At 48.7% G+C, this 20,583-nt stretch overlaps 9 protein-coding genes across 9 annotated transcripts; 4 read left to right on the top strand and 5 right to left on the bottom strand.

Annotated features, from left to right (window-relative positions):
* Window positions 1-2,754: 2,754 nt before the first annotated feature.
* N7503_011002 (uncharacterized protein) lies at window positions 2,755-3,804 on the bottom strand (the record flags this gene model as incomplete). The annotated part of the gene is made up of 3 exons (XM_057070548.1): window positions 2,755-2,822; window positions 2,984-3,401; window positions 3,454-3,804. The coding sequence occupies 3 exons, from the start codon at window positions 3,802-3,804 to the stop codon at window positions 2,755-2,757; spliced, it is 837 nt and encodes a 278-aa protein (XP_056917159.1).
* A 1,042-nt stretch (window positions 3,805-4,846) lies between these two features.
* On the top strand, window positions 4,847-5,402 carry N7503_011003 (uncharacterized protein; the record flags this gene model as incomplete). Its single annotated transcript, XM_057070549.1, has 4 exons — window positions 4,847-4,884; window positions 4,962-5,019; window positions 5,153-5,245; window positions 5,328-5,402. 4 exons carry the CDS (start codon window positions 4,847-4,849, stop codon window positions 5,400-5,402), a joined length of 264 nt encoding a protein of 87 aa, XP_056917160.1.
* Window positions 5,403-5,874: 472 nt separating this feature from the next.
* On the bottom strand, window positions 5,875-7,658 carry N7503_011004 (Elongator subunit ELP3; the record flags this gene model as incomplete). Its single annotated transcript, XM_057070550.1, has 2 exons — window positions 5,875-7,298; window positions 7,352-7,658. 2 exons carry the CDS (start codon window positions 7,656-7,658, stop codon window positions 5,875-5,877), a joined length of 1,731 nt encoding a protein of 576 aa, XP_056917161.1.
* A 186-nt stretch (window positions 7,659-7,844) lies between these two features.
* N7503_011005 (succinate--CoA ligase (GDP-forming) subunit alpha) lies at window positions 7,845-9,531 on the top strand. The gene is made up of 7 exons (XM_057070551.1): window positions 7,845-8,122; window positions 8,186-8,214; window positions 8,271-8,397; window positions 8,450-8,512; window positions 8,579-8,604; window positions 8,660-8,742; window positions 8,801-9,531. Exons 1-7 carry the CDS (start codon window positions 7,956-7,958, stop codon window positions 9,299-9,301), a joined length of 996 nt encoding a protein of 331 aa, XP_056917162.1. The 5' UTR covers window positions 7,845-7,955; the 3' UTR covers window positions 9,302-9,531.
* Window positions 9,532-9,793: 262 nt separating this feature from the next.
* N7503_011006 (uncharacterized protein) lies at window positions 9,794-10,474 on the bottom strand (the record flags this gene model as incomplete). Its single annotated transcript, XM_057070552.1, has 1 exon — window positions 9,794-10,474. The coding sequence occupies one exon, from the start codon at window positions 10,472-10,474 to the stop codon at window positions 9,794-9,796; it is 681 nt and encodes a 226-aa protein (XP_056917163.1).
* Window positions 10,475-11,424: 950 nt separating this feature from the next.
* On the bottom strand, window positions 11,425-12,756 carry N7503_011007 (uncharacterized protein; the record flags this gene model as incomplete). Its single annotated transcript, XM_057070553.1, has 1 exon — window positions 11,425-12,756. The coding sequence occupies one exon, from the start codon at window positions 12,754-12,756 to the stop codon at window positions 11,425-11,427; it is 1,332 nt and encodes a 443-aa protein (XP_056917164.1).
* A 757-nt stretch (window positions 12,757-13,513) lies between these two features.
* N7503_011008 (serine hydrolase domain-containing protein) lies at window positions 13,514-15,318 on the top strand (the record flags this gene model as incomplete). The annotated part of the gene is made up of 3 exons (XM_057070554.1): window positions 13,514-14,129; window positions 14,185-14,440; window positions 14,493-15,318. 3 exons carry the CDS (start codon window positions 13,514-13,516, stop codon window positions 15,316-15,318), a joined length of 1,698 nt encoding a protein of 565 aa, XP_056917165.1.
* Window positions 15,319-15,576: 258 nt separating this feature from the next.
* Window positions 15,577-16,893, bottom strand: N7503_011009 (uncharacterized protein; the record flags this gene model as incomplete). The annotated part of the gene is made up of 1 exon (XM_057070555.1): window positions 15,577-16,893. The coding sequence occupies one exon, from the start codon at window positions 16,891-16,893 to the stop codon at window positions 15,577-15,579; it is 1,317 nt and encodes a 438-aa protein (XP_056917166.1).
* A 1,132-nt stretch (window positions 16,894-18,025) lies between these two features.
* Window positions 18,026-20,436, top strand: N7503_011010 (glycoside hydrolase family 3 protein; the record flags this gene model as incomplete). Its single annotated transcript, XM_057070556.1, has 3 exons — window positions 18,026-18,062; window positions 18,126-18,562; window positions 18,628-20,436. Coding segments are annotated over 3 exons (2,283 nt in total), but the record flags the coding sequence as incomplete, so codon positions are not given.
* Window positions 20,437-20,583: the final 147 nt, after the last annotated feature.

Consider the following 20,583-nt stretch of genomic DNA (forward strand, 5'->3'; position numbering starts at 1 on the left):
TCGGAGTTGGGAAAGGGGGACAAACATCTATGACACCATCACAGATAAGCGAAAGAAAATCAGTACGCTAATGCGACCAATGCAGCTGCAATTCATTAAGCCCAAACATCATCAAAGTGGAGCGTCAAGGGACAAGAATGCGCCTTCAACCTCTCAGGGACAAGGTTCACGCTAGGCGGGTATGATCGACAATCGAACGGCCTTTAGGACGCCAGTGCGCAATGGTACCAATCCTCAGCCGTCGATCAGCCCCACCCATCCTCACCCCCCCTTGGCACTGCTGACGACAGGGGCGGTTTGTGACCGTCGGTGCATTAGAAACTCCATTTTGCTCCGTTTATGCATGAGTATATGAAATTTGGGCGCTAGAAATGTAGGTGGAACCAAGGTTCGGAGACTAGAGATTCGGTTTACGCGCCCAAGGCCCAGAGCGGAGCAGAGCCAAGAATTGGCATCTTCTGCTCCCTGCGCCACGGCGGAGCATTGCAACCATCTGGTCAATGTGATCGGGGAGTTTTTGCATTTCGGGCTGAACCTAAGAACAGGGCTGATGCAAGATTACATGTGAGCAAGGCTGCAACTCATCTTATCAGCAACATAAACTTTTCAAGATAAAAAAGTCGCGATGAGAGCCAAGAAATGACAAGGATTCGATCTTACACCTTCGGAGTTCTATCAGTTCCGAGAGTCGCGGCCCCGATGGAATCCCGAGTCGGCTAGCCGACTGCATGCATGATAGCGTACAGTACCATTGTCAGTACCCAATACTCTAGCTTCTGAACTCATCTTGGGTTGCAACAATATTTAGTTTGATGTAGATCATAGCCCAATCATTGATGTCCCATGGCTCCATCAGGAAAAAAGTCTGGGTCTTCTCGAATCGTCTCCACTATGTTCTCGTCCTTCGGTCTTTCCGGCGTCAACCTCGGCATCCTCTTATAGATGAATTTCTATGCACGTTGCTACCCAATATTTCTTGGCATGAATTAGTTATCAAAATAGAAACTTCTCATGTTTCTTCACACCATTGTCTCGGTGCCGAGTTGCTTGGTTTCGGACTTTTCCTTTGTCATTTGCTTTGAACGATCTGCGGAGTCGAGGCTGCATAGTATACCCATGTCGGTAGTTGGTGGAGAGCTGAAGTACTTCAACGTCAAAGCCCTGCAGTATGAAACAATAGTGTGCAGTCGGTCCACTATCTACTTAACACAGCCCCAGACCTCCTTATCCCCTTATCCATTCCCATGACGCCATTGGGCCATTAGGGGAACGTGATCTGTGGCTTCGAATTTGTGACCAGTAACCGATCGGCATCAAAATTAGTGTTGCCTAGAAACTACGAAGAAGCAATGGCTGATACACAGTCGCGGGTTTCAACCCGACGCATGGACCAGGAGTTGCGGAGATCTTGGAGCCCCTGGGCTTTTGTGGGTACCTGGGTCCCCTTTATGAGAGGCACTAGGGGATGTTTATTCAATAGAAGGACCAAATACCCTGGGTTGCCGTCGGTTGACACGCAATCCCCGTAACGAGCCAAAGATTCAGTTGGCCCCGGATCTCCAGTCCCCAGTCTTTAGCCTAGTCCCCCCACCCCCGAGACAGCGGTGTGCGGAATAGAGCGTGATAGACGGATGGTACTACATGTAATACGCATGATTTTCAGATTCCTTGGTAGTCTTATCAAGACCTCTTTTTTGGAAAGGTCTCTTGGCAGAGGAAACGGTTCTCTCCGAACAGTGGATCGCGGAATCTCATCCGACCCGCACATGCTCAAGGACCCTACAAGGCTTTGGGTCCTGATCTTCTTCAACCACGGATGCCACAGTAGATCTTACCGTACAAAGTAATGTTTCAAATATTTGACGTGATATTGGTGGCAACAGAGCTATGGCGAGCTTTGATGAGCTCTGGTGAGCTCTGAAGGTTCGGCCCCTGATAACAATGCCAAGCACTTGGTCTCGAACTTGCGTCTTTCTATGTCTGTGCAAGCCGGGACTAGGCGGAATTACGATTGATGTGTAGTCCTTGGCATCTTCTCCCCTTGACCATTGTTGCCCGAGAGGTTTCTGATTTGCCGCTCTTGGCAACAGGGTCCTAGTAAACAGATGATATAAGAGTCGCATGGGTAATCGATTGGCCGTCTTGGCCTGCCCTTGGCCTGAGAGAGTTCACCCGGACTTGTGGTCGCGATGCAAATCCATTGCATCCATTCAAATTATGGATGTTACAAAAAGATGTCTGCCTACATCTTCTTGTGCCTGGATACACGCAAAAGAAAATATGGCGATCAACACCGAACCTTGGAAAGTGAAAACCATATAATCGACTTAACATGGCAACATATATCGCATTAAAGGGCCGTATTTCATACGGTTATCTCTATATTTTGAGAACATGATCCATGTTAATGGCAGGGTAAATGTTTACTGTCAGATACACATGGCCATACTGCAGCCTCAATTGGTTCCATGTGCCGACATGCTTTTCGCCAATTCCAACTCCTCATATGCAGTGTAACCCTGGGAGAAACGTGGAACGGTATTTTACCTTGAAAGTGCGAAAGTTTATGGGAAATGCCGCATATTGAGCCGCTCGGGAACGTGGTGGACCGCCAGCAATCTACGTTCTCCTTCCAATGTCGTTGAACTGGTTGAACGTCCATGTAGACTCGGGTCGGAGTTTCCAGACTCGCTCGGGATGGTAAACAGGAAATGGAAGTTGTGGCCCACGCCCCGTAAGGGCCCAGGATGGGTATCAATTTGCGAATGATGCAAAGGGGTCTATGTACTTTCCAATCATAATGAAGACAGGCTCCAGGTGAGCTTTGGTTCTCAGTCCCGTCCCCTGCCGCCTCCCCTTCCTCTGCCGCGTCCACCTCGTCCACCACGTCCGCCTCTGCCTCCTCGGCCTCCTCGGCCTCGGTCATGCCGGCTCCTGATACTTTGCACAGTATGCAAGTCTTGTTTGCTCAAGTTCAAGGTACCCCCAGAGAACTTTCCAATAGAAGACCCTCCAATACCCCGTTCTCTTCGTGCTGAATTCGACTTGGTAATTTTGGAAGGCTTCTCGAGAATAATACCGTTCTCTTTGGCCTCCAGTCGTCGCTTAGCGTCCTTCGAAGCGGCTTTGGATTTAATACCCCTGCGATGCGCATCAGGCATTTTTTGATCGTAGAGAGACGTCTTTGCACCAAGAGATTGCATGCGCAGATCGAGAGCCTTGAGACGGTTCTTGCCGGTGGGTGCGAGATCCGATGCATCCTCAAGGAGATGAGATTCCCGAAGCAGTCGTTGTAATGCGAGATCGTGCTTGAAGTTGTCCTTGTCTTCTTCTTCTTCTTCCTTTGTAACCGGTTCTGCTGTCTTCGTTGGCACGTCTCCCAATGACGGTGGTCTCGAATTCTGACGTAATGTTAACAATGTCACCGTGAATCAATACCACTATAGCACGTACCATAAACGCTTTGCGAGCTTTCTTATCCATCAAGTCATCTCTTTTAGCATCCTTGTGCTCGACAATCTCCACTTCGTAGCTCTCCTCGTCACTGTCCTCCTCCTCTTCTCCAGAGATTCCGTCCCAGTCCGAGCCTTCAGCATCTGATAATTCTTCTTCGCCAATTTCGGCTTCGTCTTCCACGGAATCGGCGTCTGGCTTGGGAGGCTCAATAGGCTCGAATTGCGCCTCGAAATATTTGCGGAAGATATCTTGCGCGTTATCTACCGGCGGTGGGCTTGCCTCTTTAGTTTTCGTGGATCGCGACACAACAGCGGTATCTCGCTTGCGTTTTCCGGTCGTTGAAGGCATGATTTTAATTTTTAATGGGGTAAATGGAACGTTGTCAATTTCCCCAAAGTCGAAGTTTTTTTTTTGGCGGACCAAGCTGCGGGTCACGTGTGATAGGGTGATATCGATAAGCCCCTCGCGATCCAAGTTGCAAGATGAAATTGCCGCCTCTTGTCTGTGTAGGTTTTTTTTTTTTTTTTGGGGGGGGGGGGCAATGCTATAGTCAATACAGTTCCTACATCAGGCTTTATCTGGGCAGATTTAAACACATACTGGGCTGTATGGATATTAATGGTTTTCCCCTAAACTATCCCAAGGACCAAACTACATATATATTCAGCCTGCGGGCTGATCAAGCTAGTATGTATATGATTATACTTACGAGGAGTACAATACAATTCTCGTAGTTACCTAGGTATATCAATAGATACCAAAACTTCTAGATGCCCAGTTGAAGGACACGGGAATATTCTTCAAGCAAAAATTTCATGTTGATTCAAAAGATCTATTGTACTCCTAGAGCCGTTTTGTTTCATGGTTCCGAATGCTTGGTCCGCGCTGACGTAGAAGACGCTCATGGGCATCGAAAAGCTGGCATTGAAACCAGCCAAGTGGTATGTGAGCTCGTCACTCAATTTTGCGATGCACTCGATTCAGGATTCAGCAAATGACTTTGTTAATAGCAAGGAAAGGGTGGATAGTTTGATTGGCGACTCTAGTGTGAGGTTGACTGTGAAGTTGACTGGAACAAGACGTATTGACAATAAAGACCGAATACATCTTGAACATTGACTTAGAAATTAGAGAAAAGATCCGTTCCACATATCAAAGGAACAATTGAATGTGATGTAGTTCACTCTCTATAGATGAGTGCAGTACCCTTTCCGGAAGCGGCTTAGGGGCTCAGGCAGCTCCGCCCGCCAACCTCCGTGATCTTCGACTCTTCCATCCCCCATCCACTCCCTTCGATATCCCCACTGTCCACCCATTACACCAGGCGCCTACGTCCCGCATTCAGCGGCTTGTTGCAACTTTTCTTCGATATAATTCTACACAACTCAAGATGAAGCCCGTCGTGTCGGCGCTGAACGCCTGGTCCTGGTAAGGTCCTCCATCTTTTGAACATGCCTTTTAAGCCTCGGTCTCTATCTAGAATCTAACAATGCTTGGCTCAATAGTGTCGTGATCTCCGTTTTTGCTATCGTTATTCTCTCCGTTCTGGGATCCCTATACGGCGTACGTTCGACTTGACCCTCCGCATTGCGAACCAGAACTTTGCGTCATGTTGCGTTCCCGCTGGCGCAATGTGCCAGAGCATTTATCAATGTCGATTGAGACGAGGTTACTGACATGATGAATACTGCTATAGAGCAACAACCACGCCTTCACCGGATCTGAGGGAGAGCCTGAAGATGGTCCTGCAGTCGCTGCCTCCATTTACATCGCTGTGCTTGTCTACGCCGTACGTCACCCCTCTGCAGCAAACGCATTTTTAAGCGACATCGGTTTTTGAACTTCTGAACTAATGTTTCGGTGTTCCACAGGGTTTCTTTGTTTTCTGCGGTTTCCAGGCCTACCTTCATATGCGCGTAAGCCGCGGCGGCGCCATATCACTTTAAACCACAAAATCTCTCCACAATATCTCTTGTTTGGTGTCTCTGATTGGTATGCATTTGGGTTACATATTTCGGTCTTTCTTGGGAATACATGCTTAGGTTGGAGGGGCGGGAAAGATCTGAAACGGATCAGCGGCTTCATCTGTCTGGGCTATCACCAGTTGGCCCGACGGAGTCCGCACGCACAATCTGTGCTAGGAAGCGAATTGCAATCGAGCTTTCCCAAGGAGTCTATTTGCTGGGCTGGTCTCCCGGACTCCTTGGAGATAGTATACGGATGGCTTTTTGGTGCGAGGCGTGTTTGTACATAGATCATTCGGAATTACTACCTGTCTCTTGACTCCATTGACTATCGCGCTATTGGCGATCATAGACATTTCACTCATTGCTCATAATTATTGACAAGAACCACTTTTGGAGTATAACCCCGACGCCAGTAATATGCAAACTTAGACCCCACTAATCAGCGGCTAATTTACTCCTCATCCTCCCAAGGATCCAGCATCTTGGACATGTATGGACCATCCAGAGTGTAGCCAAGGCGGGCATAATAGCTGCGGACACCCACACCCGAGATAACACTGATCTTGCGGCTTCCATGCTCCTCGCGTGCAATCCGCTCCGCCTCTTCCATTAGCAGTGTACCAAAGCCGCGGTGCTGGAATTTGCGGGCGTCACGTCCATGAAGTGGGACTGCAGATCCGTACACGTGGAGTTCCCGAACAATACTAGTCTGCTGGCCAGTGAACTCTGGGCGGAATGTATGGGTATCACTGCACTTGCGCAGACGAAGGAGACCAATAAGGATGTCCTGCTTGGGATCTTCATAGGCCAAAAATGTTTCCCAGCCACCATTGGCAGCATAATCGCGACGAATCAGCTCGATCTGCGAGGGGCGGATCTTGTTCTTAACTTCATTGATACCGACCTCACGAGTCCGAACATCACGGCAGGTCGTTCCAAAGTCCTTCATTCGCGCCAGCGCCAATTCGCGCAGGTTGCCGTTCTCGACACCGGAAGTGACGAGAGGCATGGGAATATCACGTTGGACACGGTAGATACGGGTCCATGGGGGCACCAGCGCCATAATGCGAGCCACCAGATCAATCAGGGCGTTAGGCGTGTAGTTCTTATACCGACCCGTCCGCCACAGCTCATAAAGACCGGTGCCCCGAATGACGAGGGTGGGGTAGATCTTCAGGCCATCGGTACGGAAGTCAGGGTTTTCGAAATATTCCTGGAACTGGAACAGATCGCGCTCCATACCCACGTTCGGCAAGTCGGGCATCATGTGGCTGACAACCTTGAAGCCGGCATCCTTGGAAAGCTTAAACGTCTCAGCGACGGCCGCAACGGTATGGCCACGGTTGGTATCGCGGGCAACGTCCTCATACAGACTCTGCACACCAATCTCCAGACGCGTGCATCCGTATTGAAGCATGCTGCTCAAGTGGGTATCCAGACAGTAATCGGGCCGAGTCTCGATTGTGATACCCACACACTTGATGTTGCTCATTTCGCCCGCCTGCACGGCCTCATCAACATTGTCGGTTTGGTACCCACTCAGTGCATTGTGAAGTTGGGAAATGAACGAATCGCGGTAATCGACGGGCAGGGACATGAAAGTTCCACCCATAATGATGTATTCCACCTTGTCCACACTGTGTCCCAGAGCCTTGATCTGATCGACTCGTCCTCGGGCCTGCTCAAAGGGATCATATCGAGCGCGAATCGCGCGCATGGATGTCGGCTCATATCCAGTGTAAGATTGTGTAGAGTATTCGAAATCGGAGTCGGGACCACCGGGGCAGTAGACACAGATGTTACCGGTGTAAGCGATATGGGGGCATCGGTGGGGTTTGCACATCACAGCAACGACGGCGATACCAGACGAAGTACCTGGAGAAAAGAGTCAGTTTTGAATATACCCTCCCCGGCACTGATTCACATACGAATTGGCTTCGCAATCAACTTCGGCAAAATGTATTTCTTGTAGTGTTCTGGCACGGCCGCAATGATGGCCGTGAGTGGCGGCTGAGTCGCTAGGTGGTGCTTCTTCGAAACCTGGCCTCGCAACTTGTTCAGGTTGATGTCTTTCTTCGGCGTCGAAGAGTCCCTCGACGACTCATATTCCTGAATGAGCGCATTGGCAATATCAGAGCATGCTCGCATATATCGCTCATTCTCTGGAACTAGCTTGGCGTTCTTTCTTGCCGTGTTCTTCGACGCCTGCGGCATCGTCACCGTCATGGTGGCCATGGTGAAAGACGTTCACCGGCAGCGATGATCAATTTATGTGGGAATGACACGAGACTGAAGGTGTGGAAACCAAGGTAGTTGGTGGTGGTGGGGGGACGATTAGATAGAAAAAAGTTGGTGGCCGAGGCAGCGCTCCGAAACTGTCATGCCGGGTCCGCTTAAGTAAAGGTTTGTCCCGAACGAAAACTCCCGGGCGCGCATCCCGATTCCTTGCTCTAACTCACCTCCCGAGTCAACCTCTCTTTTTCCCCCTTAACCCTCTCCTCTCCTATCCTTCTCCTCCATCACATTGCAGTCATGCAGGCCTTCTGCCGTAACACCATCTCGGCTGCTCGCAGCGTCGCTGGCCAGCAGCGCCGGTCGTATGCCAACGCCAGCTCTGCCTATGCCAGCACCGTGAACAACCTGAAGATCAACAAGGACACCCGAGTCCTCTTCCAGGGTTTCACCGGAAAGCAGGGAACGTGAGTGTTTCTTTCCTGGTATTCCCCTGATTTCGCGATACTGACGTGTGCTTTGTTGAACAGCTTCCACGCCGAGCAGGCCATCGCCTACGGTATTTCTCCCTCGCGTCGCGATCGCAAAAAAAGGACACAAACTCACACCTCATAGGCACCAACGTCGTTGGTGGTACCAACCCCAAGAAGGCCGGATCTCTTCACCTTGACCTTCCCGTCTTCGCCAATGTCTCCGATGCCGTGAAGGAGACCGGCGCTACCGCTACCGCCATTTTCGTCCCGTATGAATTCATCAATCATAGACCGACAGAACAATGAACTGACAATTTATAGCCCTCCTCTGGCCGCCGCCGGTATTGAGGAGGCCATCGCTGCCGAGATCCCCCTCGCTGTCTGGTACGTGTCTGGAATTTTAGAGCTCCTGAAACTTTTTTTTTTTTACTGACAGTTCGCTCCTGATAGCATTACTGAGGGTATTCCCCAGCACGGTACGAATTACTCTGGTATCCAGCATCCAGCATCCACTGACTTATTGCTCTACAGACATGGTCCGCATTACCGATATCCTGAAGACCCAGAACAAGACCCGTCTGGTCGGCCCCAACTGTCCCGGTATCATCGCTCCCGTAAGTGTGGCCTTTCCGCCCCTTCCGACGTCACATTTGATATTCATATTGCTTTTAGGGACAATGCAAGATCGGTATCATGCCCGGCTTCATCCACAAGCGCGGCCGTGTCGGTATCGTCTCCCGTTCCGGTACCCTCACCTACGAGGCTGTCAACCAGACCACCCAGGCCGGCCTTGGTCAGTCTCTCGTTGTCGGTATCGGTGGTGACCCCTTCTCCGGTACCAACTTCATCGACTGCTTGAAGATCTTCCTTGAGGACCCCGAGACCGACGGTATCATCATGATCGGTGAGATTGGTGGTTCCGCCGAGGAGGACGCCGCCGAGTTCTTCAAGGCCAACAACATCCACAACAAGCCCGCTGTTTCCTTCATCGCCGGTATTTCCGCTCCCCCCGGCCGCCGCATGGGTCACGCCGGTGCCATCGTCAGCGGTGGTAAGGGTGGTGCCGACTCCAAGATCTCCGCTCTCGAGGATGCTGGTGTCATCGTCGAGCGCAGCCCTGCCTCCCTTGGAAAGGCTCTGCTTGCTGAGTTCGTCAAGCGCGACCTCGTCTAAATGGGTCCATACTTGTGACGTGTAATGCTCTTTGGTGTCCTGGTTGAGAAGGCTGGGAATCTGAGGTATATCCATCTATGATGGCATTTGGCGGTGTATACCATGCCGCGACTGTATTCTTTTCTCCTTTGTGTGTTAGAGACCCTTGAAGAGTAATTAGTTTCTTGTACTTTTTACTTATGACTGTGCATTTGTAATTGGTATTTAACTGCATTTTCCCTCTTGATCAATCCCGGCGGGTTCCAAACTAGGCCAATTCAGTGGCCCTAAGCCCAACCATCTATTTCATTGTTGTGATGATTTCGCGATATCAGCCTCTTGTCTGAGCGTGTTCCTAGCATCTACTTAATTACAACCAACTCGGCAACGGGGCAGTAACCACCGGGAGACCACTATGTATGAATACAGTAAACCATCATAACAATGAAATAAGCTTTATTATGATCGGCTCTGGACAAGTATGCTTCGAGATCATCCCAAGTGACCCGCGTTTCAAACCTTCCTCAAGGCTTCGACAACATCCTCTGTTCCAACAACGTCACAAAACTCCCCATCAAGACTAGCAGCAGAAACCTTATGAATAGTTTCAGAATCAAATCCACCCTTACCAAAAGTTGCAGTTGCATCTGACACAAGAACAATCCGTCCCTTATCGACAGGCACATCCTTCACATGTGTACCGTCCGACTTAATTTGAACAGGTTCCCCATCAAGCAAGCGATCCACAACACCCAAATTAGCCGCCATGCGTACAGTGGTAGAGACGCAGTGATCAGTCGTCAACCCAGCAACAATAAGCTGCCTGAAACCCTTCTCTCGCAGGTGCGCTTCAAGATTGGTTCCTATGAAGGAAGAGTTGACGGATTTCCAGAAAACAGGCTCCGAGCCGTCAGAGGCCGGGGTAGCAAAGTCCAACGGACGGATTCCATTATTAGAAGGGTGCAGCGGACTGCCAGGCATCACGGAAGAATGGTAGATATGGATCACTTCCAGTAGAGTAGATGATGAAGATCGTGCAGTCCGAAATGTAGATAAGAGAGTCTGGAGATTGGTTTCATATCGTGGGTTGGAGCGGGTGGTTCCCCAGTGAGAAATTGTTTCTGGAGCGCAGAAGCCGATTTGATTGTCGATAAGAATGAGAGCCGTGGGAAGACTCAGGTCTAGAGGTGACATGTTGAGGATATTGAAGTGTATGTAAATGGGACAGATGATTGGGAATTTACAGTGGTTTAATACAAAACAGCGGGATTGGATGAGTCAGAGGAAAATAAAGGAGCTTCTCACTTTAACACCACAAAATCAGTTGAACACTCTCACTAACCGCATTGAAAGTAGCGCAGTATTCAAGACTCAGGGAGTAATGTCATGAAGTACATACTCAGGAACCAACATTCTCGCGCAATTCGGTAGACTACGCCGGGATATCAAGGTGATCATAGAGCGATACTCACTGGGCCACCTTTCCTTACTTGTATCATGGCTCTAATAGGGCGTTATCTCGTATATTGACGCGAACCAAACGAGGTGATGCGATGTTCTTCAATAATTGAAATGTCATTTTTTCTCAATCACAATTATCGCGCTGCTTGAAATGCGGTTAGTGAGAGTGTTTACCTAATTTTCTGGTGTTCAATTATCGCGCTCCGTTATGAATTGGTAAGACTCGTCTAGCCATACCTTTCCATTGTCATCTATGCATAATTTTGGATCGATATACAAACGGCTTGATCCTATTTTGCTAAAGATCGTACCTTGTCTAATATGGGGTCTTTATTCTCCACTTCATTTCTACAGCGTCGCTCTTCTGTGACGTCTTGGTATAGAGTTGACCGGGCAGGACATCCATGAAAATCCTAGAACGAAGCACTCGGGCACCAAACAGAATCAATTACAAGTGCTCCTAGCCTACAATTACTGGCCAAGGCTTAGTGGACACAAAGTCGTTCTTCGACAGAACGAGGATAGAGTGATTGTCGCTTTTCCTGATTGCTCTACCAAACGAGATAATTTTTACGGGTGTGCAGATTTATGTTCAAAAAAGCTCTCGATAGACATGTAGCTAACTCTCTAGTCTTTGCACTAAGCCATAGGTACCGACGTGTCCACCGAGTTTCTTGTTTTCGCTAGTCGTTTTTCACATTGGAAGTTACCGTCTGGCCATAATTGTCCGGGGCAATATGATTGCAAGGGACCCCAGAGTCATCCACATCGATGATGTTTGTACACTGATAGACCTCATGCTGGATATCTGTGTCATAAAGCGGCAATCCCAAAGTACTGTTCATAGATTGAAGATTGATGCCCTCAAACTTGATTCCCGGACAAGGGTGTACATCGGAGCAATAGATCGACGCTGCAATATTGTACCGAGACGTTCCCTTAATATTGGACCATGTGATATCTTCAATAGCCATCTTGGATGTATTACAGCTTTGCCCGCTCTCAGAGTAAATGCACTGAGAGATTTGAATAGGCAAAGCAACGTTGGTCAACTCAAAGTTCCGGTAGGTGACGTTCTTGATGAGACCACTGCCGCCACCTCCACTATCACCATTGGAACTACAATCATCGGATTCACCTTGCCATGTCTTGATAAAGGCCCCCTCCATACAGTTCACACATCGGATGTCTTCAAAGGTGACGTTCTGGACATAATCGGGCATTGTAGGGTATTGCCCCACAGATCCAATGGTCATGCCGTAGTTCCCATAACAAGTGACGTTTCGGACCAACAAATTCGTGGTATTCCCCTTAGCGGCCACACAATCATCTTGATTGGTGATGACGGCATTTTCGACGAGTAATGTGTCACTATTCCAAGAATCGTAGCCATCGGTGTTGACAGTGCCCCATTCATCATTACTCGTGGCATTCACATAAAGATTCGTGATTGAAACGTTTTTGCTGTATGACACGAATGTAGCCCAAAATTGTGGCTGAATGATGCGTAGACCTTCCACAAGCAGATTTTGAGAGTTGATGAATGTCATGCTGATAGGCCGCCCTGGCTGATTGCTTTGATTGCGGTTCTCTGTGTACCACGCCTGGCCATTTCCATTATACCAGCCACCCTCGCCGCGTAAAGTGACGTTGGTTCCGCCAAATAACCAGGCGGTGGATTGGTTCTGGAACACCACAGAATAAGAGTGGTTGAGCCAGTATGGAATATCATCGGAAAAGAGCAGCTCGCCTTGTAGCGACACATCGCAATTTACCAAGTTTGTTGTATTGAGAACCGAGTTGATGTTAAATGTATAGTTGGAGAAGACAATATGACCATTAGATCCACAAGTCTCGAAAGCTTTATGAATGTAGGGCGTATCGTCAACGGGTGATCCATTATACTTGAGCGACTCAGGATAAAGACGACAGATGTTCCCTTCTTCATGGACAACATATGTAGCTCCCAGAGTGGCCAGCGCGCTGGCCGTGCCGAGAAAAGACCACAATCGCATAATGAATGAAGCCACGCGTGCTCGTTTGGTCACTTAATCTCAGATTAGATGTTGTCTAGGTACATCGGGGAGACTTGAAGGAAATTACTTGATCATTGAGCACCGATGAAACCCCCACAATATACCCCACGACATTGGAAAGGTTACATTTCTCCAGGTACATGCCCACTTTTCGTTCTCTACGCACTGTATACCAACCAATGAGGAACCTCTTTGCTTTGTCAGGGATTGGCTCGGGGCACAAGGCCTAAGCGTGGAAAGGGATACGATGAGGGGGAGTGACGATCTTGACTAATATTTTCTGTTCGGTCTTTCTTGACCCGACTAATCCGGGTATTGAGTTCTTATCCAGTGATATATGTGCCTATGCAGATATATTAAGACTCGCTGGGAAGGCAGTGGCTTAGAGAGAAGACCCTAGTCCTAAAAGGGTATCTAGCTCGCCTACTCCATGCCAAGCATTTTCATTGGCCCTTGACTTCTCGCTGCAACAAAAGGGGCTCTTGTCTGCTTATTTTTGAAGACGAACATTATCTACTCTCTACAAATAGTACACAGATGCAATTTAAGAACTGTCTGGGCCTTGAAAGCCATAGAATTGCGAAACATGGGAGACTAGCAGAGCGACACTAACGCGCTCCCTGCCCTTTTGGGATACGTGGGTAAGTAAACCGCCCAAAAGTTGGCTATATAAAGCCCGAGATAGAAAGCCAAATTCATGGAACCATACTCCTTCCTCTGACATCGATTCACCACAATGTTGGCACCCAAAGGTGTTTTCACCTTCATTTTGGTCCTCGTTTCGTCTCATAGAGCGTATTCGTCTTGTGAGCCAGAAATCTCTTATCCAGCTCCTGTATACAGTTTGAATACTCTGAAGAGTACATTCCAAGAGATCAACAGCAGCCTCAATAAGCTGATCGAAGCTGGTGCCTATGATGGAAGTTCCTTCTCATTGGAGATTTCCTCTCCGAGCCGGACTCTATATACCAAATACCACTTCGACAAGTCTCTGGGAGGAAGTCCGATCAACGGTTCCTCAGCGTATCGGATTGCCAGCAACACAAAACTGTTTACTGCGTTGGGTATCTTGAAACAAGAGGCAGCGGGAAAACTTGGGCTTGACGACGAGGTGACAAAGTATATTCCGGGGCTTCTCAACGATACAAGCAAAATCACCTGGAAAGGAATCACTATTCGATCCTTGTTGGCCCACCTGAGTGGCCTTCCGAACAACTATGGCGATGAAGATTTGGTCCTTATGCTCTCTGATCCATCCGTAATCGGGCTTCCTCCATTGGACATAGACGAACGAAACAATCTGCCAAAATGTGGTGCTTATAGCGGATGGACTATTGCATGTACGAACGCAGGTATGTAGAAGACCTCATATCGTTGCTTATCCGCAAACTGACAAACCATGTCTAGCTCTCGATGAAAATCTTCACAACGTGAATTCGGTGTTCCCTTCCCAGAAGGAAACATCTTACAGCAATATTGGATTTGACCTCCTTGGTCAAGTTTTGGCGAAGGTGACCAATATGAAGTATGAAGACTATATCAAAGAGGCAATTTTCAGACCCCTTGGCATGCACGAAACGTCTTTCACCGTCCCTGCAGCTTCAGTCGCCGCTAGCGCTGGATCTGGCTCTGACTGGGGTGTGGACGAAGGCGCCGATAATCCGTGAGTCCGCTTCTTTCCCTACGATTACTTCAGGTTTTAACCATCTGTACAGGAGTGCCGGGATCTACAGCTCCTCTTCGGATATGATCAAATTCCTTCGCTGGGTCCTCAAGAACTATGAAAAAGTCACTCCATCAATCAACTGGTTCCAGCCTGCAGCTTGGAATTCTGGATCTCACTCGCTTCTTGGATATCCGTGGGAGATCTTCCGGACTACCTCGATCCTTCCAAACACGAAACGTCCCGTGACATTCTACACAAAGGGTGGGGGTCTCACAGACTACTATACTTACAGTTTTATCATCCCACAGTATGACCTTGTGGTTTTCATGGGCGTGGCCGGAGACTTGTCTGCACTTAACACGATATTCACGGATGTTCTGAACCCACTCGTCATCGCAGCAGAGTCTGAAGCACAATCCCAGTTGAGTATATCATACAGAGGAGTCTATACCTCTACAGATCCAAGCTTGAATTCTTCGATTACTCTCACTCAGACCGAGTCGCGGTCTCTGTACATTTCCTCCTGGATCTCGAATTCCACGGACGTTTTGGCAAACCTGATCCCCTTCGTGTCCTCCACAGCTGGTACGAATGGCGAGATTTACTTCCAGCTCCTCCCTACCTTTCAAGCAAGGCGCGCGCATGACGGTCGAGTTGGTGAAGTGTGGCGGCTTATCAATGTGATTGATGATTATGACGACCCTACAAACTCCACAACAGTCTGGAATGACTATTGCGTGGCTAATATCGACCCTTTTTCCTATGGAACGATTCCTCTAAACGAGATTGTGTTCTGGAGGAACTCTAGCAACCACAGATCCACGGTGGAATCCGTGGCACTTTCGGCATTCAAGGTCGATCTGCGTCGAAATTGAGGCTCTCTGCAAGGTGTACGACAGGACAGAAAGGTCAAGAGCATGAAAGAAGGTTGATACTATAGAGAGCTGAGGAGACGACATGAGCCATATATACTCAGCTAAGGCAGAGGAGGGGGGAATTCATGTATTATCTAGAACTGCAATCATTGAGACAACCTTGGTTTTTTTTCTAACAAACTAGCACAAGAAGATCAAATGCATCCTATTTGTTTTCAATTAGCACAAAAAAACCAAGTAGGATCGCTATAACACTTCTTACCAGTTTTTGTCGTGGTCTGGCGAAAGACGTTCTTGGCGCATGGCGTTCATCCCGGTGATAGTCCTCAAGACGCACATCTGCCTGTCTATATAATTCTGCAGTTCCTCTGAGCCATGTGAAGAAGCTCTGGCTAGGCTCAGTGGCCATATGAGAGAGCTTGCCCATCCAGAAAACAGAAAAGATTTGCTTGGGTCATTGACCCAGGCATCCGGCCTCATGAATTCCGGCACACTGGCGCAGATTGCAACTGCTGTTTGCCGGGCAATAGTAGATGTTTCACTGAGTGATCCAAGTAACGTCTCCTCGTCATATTCTGCTACCCCAAAGCCATGAGATAGGTAGGCAATAATGCTCGACTCAAGTAAGTTGGCATTAAACAGCCGTGTCATTCGCAGCGTGTTCCAAGTTTGAGCAACTCGAAAGCTGCTGAAGCTGTGGACCGGAGGGCGATAGTCACTTTGACTGCCATCAATATTCTGGCTTTCCGTGATATCACAGTAAGCAAATTCATCGGGAAATAATTGGGGCATCAGTTCCAATAGAGAGTGAACATTCTTATCCACTTCTTGTAGCTGCGCAATGTAGAGAAGTGAGACTGCAGACTCTTCGAACTGCGTATTCAGCAGGGCAACTCGACCAAGGACCTCCCAGAAATTTGCCGTCTGAACACTCTCATTTATCCAAGAGACTGAATACAAAAATTGAAGCTGAGGAGGTAGAGGCAGACGGCGCTGTAAGCAGTCTATCTGAACCACAGAAATGATATGATGGAGAAGTCTCTGACCAGCATGATTTTGAAACATTGTGGAAAGTGAGCATGATTCTAGTATTGCCAAGATCCCATGAATATGCTTGGACCAAACATTTTGTGCGTCATGGTACGACTCTGACGAAAGGACGGCAAATAACGCCAATAATAAAACCGAAGCCACGGTCTCCGGAGTTGCAGATTGTGACCCTTGAAGAGCATTCATCGTGTGCTGCAACCCAATCCCATATTTTTCTTGGGCTAAAACTCGCAAATCTCCTCGATGCTGCTCATTTGCCATATACCCAAGAGCAACGGCTTCGAAGCTAGCCTCCAGTGAAGCAGGTCGTCCATGAGGCAAATAAAGAGTGGGTAGCCAATCGAGATAAGTCCCGCCAGCATAAGCAGTTGTGAACAGGTTAATCGCACGAACACAAGGAGGATCCACAAGTAACTGCATTCGTGGTGGGGGTGTTAACTGCCGGAGAGTGCTGCCCCCTGAAATTGATTTACTGACGCGCGACTTGGCTTTTTGTGTCACAGTGCCAGTCTCATCATAGAACATGAGGTCTATCTCCTTTCTGTAGCCAGTGCATGCTGCGCTTACATTGATACATTGTGAACACGCAGGGCGACGACGATCGCACTGATCCTGGATTAGGAGACCCGCCGAACCAAGAATTGTGGCCGAGGCTTACTTTGATTCTTCTTTCACGACAGAGTGAGCAAGCCGTGCTTCGTTTCCCTCGGAAAACCATGATGGGACACAGATTTTCAGCTCCGATATCGATCTGTAATATTGTCAAGCTGCCAATGCTTGAGCAAGGTGGAAGTCAACCAATTGTGGCTTCAGAAGGCGTAAGGCGAAAGTGGGGGGCCAAGGAATCCCTGATATGAAACTGATATCTCGATGCCTTAATGGTAGACCGTCAGACCCACATCTGGAAATCAAATTCAACTACGTTTCAGTCTGCGAGATTTATCGGTCAAATCTGTGATAAGTATGAAACGTACGTCATCTTCACAATTATGAAAATCTGGTTGTTTGTACTCCTGCAACCTTAAGTTAGTAGAGATCAGCGTTCCTCGGCACTTGCGGCACTTTATGTTTGATAAACCCACAAGTCTAATACACGGATGGTTCTCAACTGGGCAGAGAACCCGAATGCTCCACTGCCGCGTAACTCGTCCCCTGATGCTCATTCTCGGCTTTTCCGGATCTTCTCTTTACCAAGTCATATTCACTGATAATGTTGACTGAGAAGGAAATTGCCATCAGCATAGTTATAATTTGTTTTGACCCGGGCTGTGCAAGAAAATGCCACTATAGGTATAAAGCTAAAAACTTACCGAGGTTTACCCGTATGCTTTCCTAGTCAATCTTCAACGGTTCTTGTATGTAGATGGTCCTGTGGGGCATGGCCGCATAAGTACTCTTGGCATATTCCACTTGCCAGGATTTGAGGGTTTCGATCTCATTAGAGAGGCTTGGGCTAGGCTACTCAGATACGCCTATGACGATCGGGTCTATTGCCATTATTTATAGTATAGACTGCGTGTTTCCCGTTTTGTTTTGCATGTGTTTTCATCATTTCCTTTCCTTTCCTGCTTTACCCTGAAGACGGGATCTTTGCAGCATGAAGATCCACTCAATCACCTTTCTTTCGCTTTGTATAAGCTCTGCAGTTGCCCTTAGGGACAACTCGAGCACCGGTCTGCTATCCACTGGCGATGGTATGTTCCTACAACCATTTATTCATTGGATTCGACCCTATTAACAAGTTTCAATCATTCTAGTCTCTCTCGGCGATTGGCAACCGGCTTACAAAAAGGCTGTGGAATTTGTGTCTAAGTTGAATACCACGGAGAAAATCAAATTGATCACGGGAAGTGGCGCCGCAGCCACGGATGGCTCGTCTTTCACTGCCCTCGAATTTACGGACGGAGATATGGGTCTACAGGACTATTTCTATGTCTCTGCCTTCAGTCTGGCGTCTGCAATTAGTATGACGTGGGATAAAGATGCCATCTACGAACATGCCAAAGCTGTCGGAACTGAGTTCTACAACAAGGGTATCCAAGTCATCGATGGTCCAACATCTCAGCCCTTAGGCCGGACACCTTGGTGTGGGCGCTTGGTCGAGACTTATGGGTCTGATCCGTACCTGAATGGTATTGCAACAGGCCTGACTGCCAAAGGATATACAGATGTGGGAATCATTGGTGCTGTAAAGGTATGCTCTGCCCAGGGCGGCTGGTCGTGACACTTTTGACTTGGCATAAAGCTAATTTCGTGCAGCATTTCATCTTGAATGAGCAAGAGACAAACCGTACCACCTCAATGAGTGGTGGAGGGGGCGGCGGCGGAGGAGGTCCAGGCGGAAACAGTTCTTTCTCAATGCTCCAACGCAGATCGAGCCAAGACAGCTCTAGCTCTGGAGCTCCCTATTCCTCCAATGTAGATTCCAAGACCTTTCATGAGACGTACCTCTGGTCTTTCTACGATGGTGTTCACTCTGGCCTTGGTGGTGTAATGTGCGCAATGACCAAGGTCAATGGAACCCTTTCGTGCGAGTCATCCTCGCTTCTTCTTGAGACTCTCAAGACTGAGCTCGGCTTCCCAGGCCTTGTCTTCCCAGACACCAATGGCCAGGAGCACGCTCTCGCTTCGGCTGTCAGTGGACTCGACTACGGTTCATCTTCGCTTTGGTCTAGCTCCAACATCGAAGGCTTCCTTGAGAACAAGACTATGTCTGAAGCTCGTTTGAACGACATGGCAGTTCGCAACTTGATGGGATACTACCATGCTGGCCTCGACAATGGAAAACAGGTATCCACTGTAGAGGACGATGCCTATGTCGATGTTCGTGCCAACCACTCTAAGCTGATTCGCGCCCAAGGCGCCAAGTCTATGGTTCTCCTGAAGAACACAGACAACGCGCTCCCGCTCAAGAAACCTCGCACGATGGCCATATTTGGAGCCCATGCACGAGCTTCAATTGCCGGCCCTAACATGGAATTCAGTGTTGAAGGATCTGGGCCAACCTACGATGGGCATCTTGCAACAGGCTCCGGATCTGGTCAGGGATCTTTACCGTACCTTATCACTCCTGAGATTGCCTTGACAATGAAGGCTAGCCAAGACGGGACCATGCTTCGCTGGGTTGCAAATGACACATATTCCTCGTCGAGTAGCTCTGGACTGGTCATGAAGGGATCCAGTACTACCTCTGTCACTCCTTCGATTAGCAATTATGCAGAGAACATGGATGTCTGTCTCGTTTTTCTCAACGCACTGGCCGGAGAAGGTGCTGACCGCACTGAGCTTACCAACGCCGACCAAGACAGTCTTGTTAAGGAGGTCGCCGAGAACTGCGCAAACACTGTTGTGGTCATCAACACCGTCGGAGCCCGCCTCGTTGACGAGTGGATCGAGAACGAAAATGTCACTGCAGTGCTGTATGGCAGCCTTCTTGGTGAAGAATCTGGTAACTCTATTGTTGATGTCCTGTACGGAGATGTCAACCCTAGCGGACGATTGATCTACACAATCGCTAAGAACGAATCGGACTACAACGTGGGGATCTGCTACACTGCGAACTGCAACTTCACCGAAGGCAACTACATCGACTACCGATACTTCGATGCCTACAATGTGACACCCCGCTATGAGTTTGGCTACGGTCTTTCTTACACCAACTTCACGTACTCCTCTCTGAAAATTGACTCACCTTCGCCGCTCTCGCTTTATCCCACCGGCAAGCTTGCTGTCGGTGGCTACGAGGATCTCTGGGACATTGTTGCAAAAGTGACTGCTGTGATCAAGAATGCCGGTACTATTAGTGGTGCAGAGGTGCCTCAGCTCTACATTCAATATCCCACATCCGCAAAGCAGCCTCTTCGCCAGCTGCGTGGGTTCGAGAATGTGAAAATTGCTGCGGGTAAGCAGACGCAAGTGGAGTTCGGTTTGCGCCGCCGCGATATCTCTCACTGGGATGTGGCGGCCCAGAAATGGGCTGTTGCACCGGGGACATACACGGTGTATGTCGGAGCCAGCTCGCGGGATTTGCGATTGCATGGAAGCTTTCGCGTTGAGACAAAAGCTTGAGTCTAGAAGACTTTCTGATCATGGAGCGGTGAACTGAGACGATGGGTTACACTTCGCATATAGATATTTCCTATCATTTACAATTTAGATCCATCATGTCCACGTGTGGCTTCAATTGGGTTTTCTTTCCGCAGTATATCCCTTTCC

The sequence above is a fragment of the Penicillium pulvis genome, assembly GCF_028828015.1.
Source record: "Penicillium pulvis strain IBT 33274 chromosome Unknown scaffold_8_segment0_segment0, whole genome shotgun sequence".
Taxonomy (NCBI): domain Eukaryota; kingdom Fungi; phylum Ascomycota; class Eurotiomycetes; order Eurotiales; family Aspergillaceae; genus Penicillium; species Penicillium pulvis.